The sequence below is a fragment of the Schistocerca cancellata genome, chromosome 6, assembly GCF_023864275.1.
Source record: "Schistocerca cancellata isolate TAMUIC-IGC-003103 chromosome 6, iqSchCanc2.1, whole genome shotgun sequence".
Lineage (NCBI taxonomy): Eukaryota > Metazoa > Arthropoda > Insecta > Orthoptera > Acrididae > Schistocerca > Schistocerca cancellata.
This window is the reverse complement of record NC_064631.1, coordinates 484,617,149-484,629,307: the sequence shown is the minus strand read 5'-3', so window position 1 is coordinate 484,629,307 and position 12,159 is coordinate 484,617,149. Positions and strand designations below refer to the sequence as shown.

Here is a 12,159-nt window from a genome sequence, read left to right as displayed (position 1 = left end):
CACCTGAGGGGCCAGAGCGGCCCACAGTGCCTCACCTGCCCTGTTCTGAATATTTCTGGAGTGACTACAACTCCAGGCAAAGCACTGTGCCCTCTCACGGCTGATGCAGAATAAATGCTCTCACTACATAGCTTCTCTGCAGATGAATTACTGCAGAATCAAACTATTTTCCATCACTAAGAATTATATCTTGCTTGTAGTTTTTTTATAAGCTGAAAGTGATGTGATTCATTAGATTTACCTCAATAGTTTCCTGTTCTTTCTTGCATAGCCATCTACAACATCTGCATTTCTCTGTGGGTTCCCCACCGTGATAACTCGAGAACAAATGAAATAATAGATTACAGATAGTTATACGTTGTTTCTGTACTTCAAAATGTCATATTACATCGTTTCTAGGGGAAAGATCATCATTCACATTGCTCTATGACATCGGAATTTACTGTGAGCAATGATAAGAACAGTTTTACTTCACTTTGGTAAGTTCATTTTGTAATGTGTTTGGAAATTTCACATGGCCTGCTATTTGTTCCTGAGAGTACAACAGAGTGCTTTGACGTCCGCCGTCAGATTCCTTACCTGTGATAGGCACACTGTGTAAAGTGTTCCATCCAGGCACAGATGCAGCCGTCCTTTGCAGATGGTAATCAATGCTGTTATAATTTGAAATCGCCGGAAATGACTGATTGTCTGGTACAGATATTTTTTCTTGTGCTATACTTTTAATTGTTGCACATAAGTAATCAACAGATTTTCCAGTATTTGAAAGCTGTGAAAGTCATGAACTGTAAACTTAGGATTCCCTTTACACTTTGTGAATGTATATTCCATCCTTCTTTTTGATCCGAGCTTTGAACCAGCATATATATATATACAGGGAAACATTCCACGTGGGAAAAATATATCTAAAAACAAAGATGATGTGACTTACCAAACGAAAGTGCTGGCAGGTCGATAGACACACAAACACAAACATACACACAAAATTCAAGCTTTCGCAACCAACGGTTGCTTCGTCAGGAAAGAGGGAAGGAGAGGGAAAGACGAAAGGATGTGGGTCTTAATGGAGAGGGTAAGGAGTCATTCCAATCCCGGGAGCGGAAAGACTTACCTTAGGGGGAAAAAAGGACAGGTATACACTCGCGCGCGCGCACACACACACACACACACACACACACACACACACACACACACATCCATCCATCCGCACAGACACAAGCAGACATTTTCAAATGGAAAATAAGTCTGGGCTTGAGTACCAGTTATCAAGGCAGAGTGTATGTCCAGGTTCTAAATAGTGCTTTATTAGTGTAGCCCATACGTCACCACTTTTCCCCAAATTGCAAAACTTGATTACTGTTGATGTCCCTGTATAAACAATGAAATCTAAGACACAGCCATTCACAAAAATGGTTTTATTCTGAATTAATTCCATTTTGATGGAATTAATTGTCTGAAAGATAGCGTCCTTTGAATAATAACAAACTTTCATCAATGCAGAGTTTCTGATGTGGATTAAATGCACAACGTAAAGATGTACAAAGTTTATTGACAATATTCCTAATTTTGAATAATGTGTCTCCTCCAGTATTGGCAGAGCTGTCACTGAATGTAACATTCTCATAAGTAACAAAAAGCAGTATCTTGACATCAGTTCACTAAAAATTGGAGTATTTAGAACAACATCTTTGGTCCAGTATTCGGAAATGCGAATCTTCAGAAGACAAACAGCTATGAAACAACACATTTCTTCAAATTCAGTATCTTTCCACTTTGATATTTGAGAATGCACTGATTCTGTAGTATTCTCTTTCGTGAACAAATAAAACCGATTCGTTTTGTCAGTTCTATATTTCATCAGTTCTTCTGTAGAGAATAACATGAAAACTGACAGAATACTTGCCTCATTCTCTATTTGATATGCATGTCCTGATACTTATCATCAAATGCGTGATTGACTGGCCGAAAATCATTTTCTTTCCAGTCAAATTTATCACTAAGACGTGATTTCTTTGTAGGCGCTTCACTATCATTTTGAGTCTTCAGATTCAAAACAACTAACATCTCTTTTTGAAAGACAAGACTGCATTGACACCCCTGCTGATGTGGACAGTGTATGACTACAGCTTTCCGATTCTGTGGAAGAGCTATCACTTCCGTCAAGATCAAGCAATTCATCCTCACAGTTGCTCCTAGTAAGAATCTCCATGATTTCTTCCTCAATGCTACCACAACATCTTGCCATTTTCTTTGTAAAATGCAAGACGCGAAGAACACTGAAGTACATTCTGATCAACAGTGAACTGTAGTGTGAAGGCTAGGCACACAACAGACAGAGAATCAGACGACAAGCTTTCGGCAGAACTGCGAAATGCTACTGAGACATGGTGCGTGAATTCCGCTGTGCAAGTTATCTTGTCATCAGCACTCAGAGGGTGGCAACAGGTGCGACTTAACTCTTCAACAGCACTCAGTGGAAAACCAGCTGACATGACTATAATTGTCATCAGCACCCAGGGAGCAGCAACCAGCATGATGAGTAAACTCGTCAACAGCAGTAAAATGGTTAAGGAACATCTCGTTCTCATTTGATTGATCCAAAAGCTCTTCAAAGATTGTGAGGCGAAGGTCTTTGTGGTCTTGACTCATGAGCCATGGGATAAACTTGGTGGCAACAACATGCATTCCAAGATGCTGTGTCAGGATTTCATGACATGATCCATCTGAAATGTTACATTTTTCTGCAATCTCTCAGGCAGTCAGCATTTGATTACCACGCATGATTTCATTGACATTCCTGACAATCTTGTCGGTAGACGTTGAAGGGCGTCCTCAGTGAGGGTCCTCTTTAACTTATGCCCGGCCATTTTTAAACCATGTGAACCATTTGAAACACCGAGTACGGGTTGTGCACTTATCATCGTAGGCTTCCTGCATCATTTGGTGTGCCTCTGTAAAGGTTTCCTTGAGTTTCACACAAAATTTATTGTCAATGCATTGCTCCTCTAACTGCCATCTCAAAATTCACAAACTGTGTGACACAATGTTCTACTCAGTGCAGCACTGAACAGTAACTAATGGACATACAACAATGAAACTTGCAGCAGTTACACATTAAACACAGTGTGTGCAGGGATGCCAACTATATATCGCCCCAACACACCATTGGCGTGAAAGTAAGAATGTTCCTGAATTTTTTGAATGGGCGTCATATTAGTTTGGTTATTAGATTATCTTGTATCGTATCTACTTTCCCGGACACTCTTGTCTTATTTTTTAATTGTGTAGAATTTGATTAATTTAATCACCTGTATTTCGCTTTTTTACCATACTATTCGTAAGCCACACACACAACTTTACCTCAGATTTTATGCTATCTTATAGTTGGTTGGTTTCCTTCTTCTAAAGATAGTTTAGAGGCATGCACAGCAATTGTAATGACTTCATGTATTGATACACTGCTTAAGGTGTGTTATGTATTGCTAACAAATTTTTTCTGGTGTTTTGGAAGTTGCAGGAGATTAGCGGTTTTCTTTTTATAGTAGCCTTAATGGCTGTAGAAATATGAAGAAGTTACTAATGTAAAAACAGCAGTATTTACCTTTGAATTTGCTTGTCTACATTCACATACATTTGATGAATGTACTTATATTTTTATGTTTTTATCAAATATTTTCCAATCTAATTTTCTTCAGCATTCACATAGTCCACAAATTTTATTGAAAAATTATGTTTAAATGTACAAAGTTCTATAGCTGTAATTTATAAAATTCTGTTTGAATTAAGTAGGCAACAGATTTGAAGATTTCAGCAAAAAATTTAATGTTGTGCATCAATATTGACTAAGCTTCTGAATTAAAGTGAACTCGTGCAGTTACACAGAAGTAACTGTTCCAACCTATACTTGCTGGCATCCATAATGAAACTTTTAAGAATTACATTAGCTAATGAATTTTGACCATTATTAATTATTTGAAGTTATATGCATTTACTGTCTTCTGTTTCAGCTCTCTACCTGGTCTTCGCCTTTGAAAAGGTTAAGAAAATATAATAATATATCAAGTGCTTACAATCATTTTATGGAAAAAAGAATGGACCATGGACTCTGCTGTGTGTAAAATCACTGGGAATAGTGATTAACTAAATCACTAAAATGTCATATATGTTGTGTGTCACAAATTGTGAAAGGATCTCAGTAGATTCAGTTTTTAATTTCAGGACTAATGATTTTTATACCTTTTGTAATATATTTATATGTTTCCAGAACACACTAGGTTTTTTTCTAGTGACGCAAAAAATCTCAATATAAATAATATATATTAGTTGGCAAACTTTTGTGGTGAAATGCACTAAGAAGCAAATCGTGAAGTTTACAGGTATCTTATGATTTTACAAGTTAGACTTTAGCAATGATTAGTATGTTTTGAAACAGATGTGAAAGAATATGTCAGTATTATTCATTTTCACCAGAATTTGTTTTATTGTAAAAGTAAACTGAATTGAGTCAAATAATAATTCCATTAAATATCCTACAAAAGTTATTTTAAAGATACATTATATTTTTGATGATTCATGTACTCCATCTTATAGTTAGAATCTGATTGTAAGTTAATGTAAAGCAGCCAAGAAATTGTGGTATGAACTTTCCTGTACTATTGCATAAGAACATGATAAGTAGTTGTAATTTGATGGTGTATTGCATATTTGCCTCCATATAATCTTTCTTACTGCTAGCCATTGTTCTACTGAAGTACTGGATATTACATACAGTAAAAAGAGAAAAATGATGTATACATAATTGAGAGTAAGGTTTTTATTAAAAGGGAGCTTTTATATAACATTAGGTAAACACAGGAAGGTAAAATGGATATTCTATATGGCAGCTACTGTGCTACTGTTGATGAGAGGTAATTTCAGTCACAGTATTTTCTATGCAACACGATCACGGATACTGCAGCATCTGCATTTCTTCATGTAAAAGTGAAAACACAGCAAAAAATTGTACTCTGCTAATGGACTGGAATAAAATGTCTTTGAGGAAAGGAAGATTGTTTCTTTCCATTCTACAATAAACTACACAAAGTTTAGTGCATCTGGAAGGACAGACAGACACACAGTGAGTCTGCTTTAATCATCTACTGGTCACCCTGTAGAACTGTCTTCAGAGACAGCTGAAGACAAATATGTAAGCGACTTTAGAAAAGAAATGAAATGTGTACACAGTGTAGTAAGCATTCAGAATTAATAACACCAGCAATAATACAAATTGATGTACAGTGTGAAGTAAAGATCAACTTGCTTTTTATAATATCAATTAACTTCTTGTAAAATGGGACCACAGCACTGAATGAATTGTACAATGGGGCTTCAAGGAGTAAGTTAACATTATTATGACTTACCAAATAACTTTCATTGAATGCTTCACTGCTCTTCAAAGTGACACAGATAGGGCATTACTTTTTCAACAAACTTACTAAGTCTATGGAAACACCCGTCAGAACATTCTACCAATCTTTCAATTCCTCAATGACAGAAGTCCATTCGGTCACAGAGCTATTCGCAAACTGCTGTGTGAACATCCTTATTGCTGGAAAACCTGTAACTGCTACAAATCATTTCCTCGATTGCCCAGACTCTGTTGTTTGTGGTGGATGTCAGTGGCCTTCCTTCCCAATTAGCATCAACCACATCTGTGCGGCCTTGGTCAAATTGTTCACATCATCTCACTGTGTCTGAAAATGACACTATATTTGGTCCATCTACCAGCAGAATTGACAGCGAATCTGCGTGCAATTTAGACTTCCTGCCTGTCACTCATACTGCCCAACATACTCAACTGTAGAGTACATTTCCAGTTGCTGCACCATTTCATTCACTCTCTGTGCTGTACCTGTCAGCTGTACTGCAGCAGAACTGTGGCTGCAGGGAACTCAGAATATGAACTCTCTTTTGACAATGTGCTGCTCATGTTGCACAATTGTCTTATAGTGGGACAACCTGTACAACTTACTTTTTAAAGTCCTGTTTTGTAACAGGATTTGGCTGTAACCAAGGAAACAAGGAATTTGTCATTTTTAGTCTAGGTGTTAATATGTTGAAGAAAATGGTTGCATTAGATGTCTTTCAGCTCCATTCAAAGTACCCAGATATTCATGCCCTTTTTTCCATTTTTGACTTGGTGCATTTCTATTTGTGGGTACAAGAAAAAGGAATGTAATATTTCACAAGCTTTAGATATAGTATCTGTAACACATTTTTTCGTTCTGTTTGTCCAGTTTCACTACTGGTTCATGTTAATAATCAGTGGAAGTGTGCAGATAAAAATATTTAGGATGGATGCTAGAACACTACTACTCAGTAACTGAAACCCCTCCAGAAATTCTGTACAAGCTTGCTATGCATAATAGAGTTTCATGTGAGAAAAATACAAAGTTTCATTGAAACCTACATGCTCAGGTGGGCAATTGTGTAATATGTTTGAGTGAAAAATGTCAACGGTAAAAAGTTTAAGGAAATATGCGTGTTGTGAAGGTGTATTTTTTATGCCCTTACAAAGTAGAAATAACTACTGATCAAATATAGCTCACTTCATATATCCAGGTCGTATGTAGGTTTGAATGCTCTTTTGTAAATTTCACATCTTTCATAATTTCCTCCTATACCAATCTCTACCTTCAATTACATAAAATAAGTGAAAGACAACCACTTACTTACAGGGAGAGAGACATATTGATGATTAGTTTATCCCCACAAAGTAAGATTCTGGTTCAGTATGTAACTTGAGAGCTTGTGTTGCAGCAAAAAACTCTACTTTCTACATTAAGTGCTTTTTTCCTTCAGTAACTTCATGGATTATATACTGTTGTTCCGCAACTCCTCCAGGGAACCCCTCAGTTGTGTGTACTCCGTGATGCACCATAGAGTGCTGCAAACTCCAAGCAAAAAACTTGCATTGATGTCAGAAAGCTGAATGGAGGTACCCAACTGCCACACGACACCCCAGGAGGACCTCAAGCATCACAAAACCGAAAAATCTACAGAATTGATTAAATAACCTTAACATATAAATTAACAATTTTTTAAAATAGTTTATTGTTGAATCTTAACATGCTTGCTCATTTGTGCCCAATTTTGAGGGTACTCCTGTATCCTCACATATGCTGTCCCCATAAGTGAGGAAGCATGGGAACTATTTACCTTCTTAACTATTTGTCACCTGGTTTATACCAAGTTACAACATAACTTACTGAACACTAAATATACATAATACCTTGTCAGTCAGTGAACTGCAATAGTGATCTTAAAACAGCACAAATTCCCAAGCATTCTTGATTATCCGTACTATAACAGGAATCTATTTAAAAAGTACTTTGTAGTGTTTCTCTTCTTTGATATTTTAGGCATCCATAACATAATATAGTTGAAGAGCAGTTGTTCAGTCTCATTCAAACTGCAGTTTTTGGAATGCAACAAGGTTGGCACAGCTGCCAGAATAGATATAAAGAAGTGAGCATTACAATCATCCACTAGCATGAGAATAGCTCTTTACTTACTGATCAATGAAAATAATCAATTTTTGAAAATATACTGTAGTTGGATAGGTAAAAAAGCTACTCACCAAGTGGCAGCAGGAGAAAACACATACAAATGTATCGAAATTTGCAAACTTAGGAGCCAGTGGCTCCTCTTCCTGGTTGGGATTGAAAGGGGCGGGTGAAGGAAAAGGACTGATGAGGTGTAGGAAATGGAGAGAGTTTGGAAAAGTTGCCAAGAACCCCAGGTCAGGGGAGACTTACCAGATGGGATGAGAAGGTAAAGAAACTGATAAGGTTTTAAGAAGAGAGAAAAATTAAGCCTGGGTGGGGCCCCCAGGTGAAGGGAAACTTACTGTATATGGAATAACAGGGAATAATTAAATAGTAACCTTGTCTCATTTCGTTTAACCCTTTTTACTCTTCTACCAGCAGATGTCCCTGGTTTCCAAAAACTAGCAATTGTATGTCTTTCAACCTGCCACCATTCGGTGAGTTGATTTTCTCTATCCATATAACAGGTATTTTCTGTTAATTCATCACTGTCATAGCTTATAAACAATCCTACATAAAATTGCATACTGTAGGAGAAAACCGACATTTGGTTTGAAGTAGGTTCCCTGAACAATTAATGCTGTACACACAAAGAAACCTCTACAATACCTTTTTAGCCCATTTCAAATACTGTTCCTGTGAATAAGGTAAGTCAAAAGCAGTGACCATGAAATGAATAGTAATAAGAGAATAGAAATAATTCTATGAAGTAGATGGTATCAAACATATGTGATTTCAGTTTGTATTTGACATTAATATTATCTACTAGCCTTTCCCCTGCAGTATCCACATCCTACTCACCACTTCCTTCCTGCCCCTCCTGCCCCCTCTCTCGATACACATGCCTTCCTGCCCCTCTCTAGTCCATCTCAACCTTTGCCCAGCTGTGCCCAACCACACATTTAGCCCCTGAAAAACAGGTAAATAAAGCAGGCCGATACTACTCCCACAACATGTTTCTCTTGCTTGGTAGCCTAAATTTCAGGAGTCTGAAAACTATCTTTCCCCCTGACATATAGGTTGTCAATCAGAGCAGGCTGATTGAACTCAACACAGCACACCTGTCATGCAGAGCAACCTATATGTCAGATGCTGGAAAACCAATTCTTGCCGCTGATGTGAAGGCTGCCCTGCAAAGCAGTTTGATAAGATAGGCCAATAGTTCTCCAACAAATCACACCTGTCATGCAGGGGAGCCTTTTAATACAGCTTTGCTCATTTACACATTCAACATTTATATTGGTCACATCTCCTCCTCTCCCTCCTTCTGTCTGCATCCTCTCCCCATCCCTCTCTGTCCATTTTCTACTGCCCCTAACCCTCTTTCCAGTGCCTCTTCCCCCCCCCCCTCCCCAAATTCCCTCACTCTGTCCAGTCCACCTACTACTCCCCACCTCTCATTCATCTCCTCCTGCCCATTACCCAACCGTCTCCTCCTCCACCCCCTCTCAATTCCTCTTCTCCTTCCCCTCTGCCCTGCCCTTCCCTTCCCTTCCAATCCCCTCTAACCATCTCCTCTCCTCCCCTGTCTGTCCATATTCTTCTGCCCCATCTCTCACTGTCCGTCTGCTCCTCAGTATCCACCACATCCTTTCCCCTCTAATCTATTTGTTCATCTCCTACTCCCCCTCTCTCCCTATCCATTCTCTTGTGCCCCCTCTTTCACTGTCCATCCCATCCTCAATCCATCTCAACTTGTTCCCAGTCATGGCCATCAGCACACATAGCTCCAGCATAACTCAATAAAGCAGGCCAATGCTATCCAACACAACATGCCTATCAGTCAGGGCAGCCTACACCTCGGGAGTCGGAAAAACATTTCTCGCTCCTGATATGTAGACTGCCCTACAAAGCAGATTGATAAAGCAGGCTGATACTATTCCCACACAACACACCTGTTGTCCAGGGCAGCATATGTGGCAGGGGCTGGGGGGGGGGGGGGGAGGGGAACAAGGTTTGCCTTATTTGCTCCTACTGCAGATAGGAGGTTGTAAACCCCACAGTGCTGATGCTCATGAAATTTGCTGTTGGTCTACAAAATTTGACTGAAATCTATCCAGTGGTTTGTGAGGAGATCACACACACACACACACACACACACACACTCTTTAGCATTTTCTCCACGGCATCACCTGTGTGTGTGTTCCATACGTATACTGAACTCATCTCCTCCTCCCCTTCTCTGTGTCCACTTCATCCTCCGTTTCTCTCTATATTGTCCACCCCCCCAATCTCTGACCACATCCTCCTTCCCCTCTCTCTGTCAATCACCACCTCCCCCACTATCCCTCTCCACCTTCAACTTGTCTCTTGCATCTCCCCCTCCTCCCTCTCTCTGTCCATTCGCACCTCTATCCATCTCCAACTGTCTCCTGCCATGCTCATCAGCCTCTGCAATACAGTTCAATAAAGCAGGCTGATACTGCTCCCACGACATGCCTGTCATGCAGAGCAAGCTACACATTAGGGACTTGATAATCTTTTATTTGCCCATGACATACAGGCTGTCACAAAGGCAGGTTAATAAAGCAGACCAGTACTACAACAACAGATCATGCTTGTCAAGTGGGGTAGCCTATATGCCAGGGGTGGAAAAAACAGCTTTTTGCCTTTATCTCTGTTCCTATTGAAGTTAGGAGGCTATAGACCCCACAGTGCTGATACTCCTGAGGCCTGACGTTTCTTTGCCAAATTTGGATGAAATCGATCCAGATGCTTTCTCTCTCTCTCCCTCCCCCTCTCTCTCTCTCTCTCTCTCTCTCTCTCTCTCTCTCTCTCTCACGCTGATTACTCAGTGGTTCTCAGTTACTTCCTTTTTATGTCATCCTATTCCCTGCCAGTAGAAGTGAAACGTCGTCAGGATGTTACCAGTCATCCAAGAATGCTGAATACAGCACTAATATCAGTTATTTTCCATCCAATCACCTCAAACCTAGGCATGTATTACCCCAGTGTTTTTTTTCCAGATAATAAGTGATAGGTGTACCAAGTTTGCTTGAAATTGCTCCACACTCTGCCCTTAAGCTGACAATTCAGGTATTTCGCCATTTTCATGTCACATACTCATGGCTGAAACAAACCTGTGACCATTTGTGCTGCTGTTTGTTGCATGTGTTCAGTATCTCACATTAGTCCTATTTGGTATTGGTTCCACACACATCAGTGCCCCTTCACACCAAATTGAAAATTACAGTTTCAACACTAATATTGGACATTTTTGTTATTTTTGCATGCCACCTACTTCACATTTCTATCCCCCATCCTCAGCTTTACTGTATGGATAAATGATGATGGCGTCCTCTTGGGTAAAATATTCCGGAGGTAAAATAGTCCCCCCATTCGGATCTCCGGGCAGGGACTACTCAAGAGGACGTTGTTATCAGGAAAAAGAAAACTGGCTTCTACGGATCGGAGCGTGGAATGTCAGATCCCTTAACCGGGCAGGTAGATTAGAAAATTTAAAAAGGGAAATGGATAGGTTAAAGTTAGATACAGTGGGAATTAGTGAAGTTCGGTGGCAGGAGGAACAAGACTTTTGGTCAGGTGACTACAGGGTTATAAACACAAAGTCAAATAGGGGTAATGCAGGAGTAGGATTAATAATTAATAAAAAAATAGGTTTGCGGGTAAGCTACTACAAACAGCATAGTGAACGCATTATTGTGGCCAAGATAGACACGAAGCCCACGCCTACTACAGTAGTAGAAGTTTATATGCCAACTAGCACTGCAGATGATAAAGAAATTAAAGAAATGTACGATGAGATAAAAGAAATTATTCAGGTAGTGAAGGAAGACAAAAATTTAATAGTCATGGGTGACTGGAATTCGAGAGTAGGAAAAGGGAGAGAAGGAAACATAGTAGGTGAATATGGATTGGGGCTAAGAAATAAAAGAGGAAGCCGCCTGGTAGAGTTTTGCACAGAGCATAACTTAATCATAGCTAACACTTGGTTCAAGAATCATGAAAGAAGGTTGTATACATGGAAGAATCCTGGAGATACTAGAAGGTATCAGATAGATTATACAATGGTAAGACAGAGATTTAGGAACCAGGTTTTAAACTGTAAGACATTTCCAGGGGCAGATGTGGACTCTGTCCACAATCTATTGGTTATGAACTGTAGATTAAAACTGAAGAAACTGCAAAAAGGTGGGAATTTAAGGAGATGGGACCTGGATAAACGGAAAGGACCAGATGTTGTACAGAGTTTCAGGGAGAGCATAAGGGAACAATTAACAGGAATGGGGGAAAGAAGTACAGTAGAAAAAGAATGGGTAGCTTTGAGGGATGGAGAAGTGAAGGCAGCAGAGGATCAAGTAGGTAAAAAGACAAGGGCTAGTAGAACTCCTTGGGTAACAGAAGAAATATTGAACTTAATTGACGAAAGGAGAAAATATAAAAATGCAGTAAATGAAGCAGGCAAAAAGGAATACAGACGTCTCAAAAATGAGATCGACAGGAAGTGCAAAATGGCTAAGCAGGGATGGCTAGAGGACAAATGTAAGGATGTAGAGGCTTATCTCACTAGGGGTAAGATAGATACTGCCTGCAGGAAAATTAAAGAGACCTT

At 39.4% G+C, this 12,159-nt stretch overlaps 1 protein-coding gene across 1 annotated transcript in view; it reads left to right on the top strand.

The window, feature by feature from the left end:
* LOC126190993 (mRNA cap guanine-N7 methyltransferase) overlaps nucleotides 1-5,042 on the top strand; it is a 137,986-nt gene extending 132,944 nt beyond the window's left edge. Inside the window, exon 8 of the mRNA XM_049931670.1 lies at nucleotides 4,008-5,042. Coding sequence (XP_049787627.1) covers nucleotides 4,008-4,051 — 44 coding nt within the window. The 3' untranslated portion in view covers nucleotides 4,052-5,042. The remainder of the gene's footprint in view (nucleotides 1-4,007) is intronic.
* The last annotated feature ends 7,117 nt before the right edge of the window (nucleotides 5,043-12,159 follow it).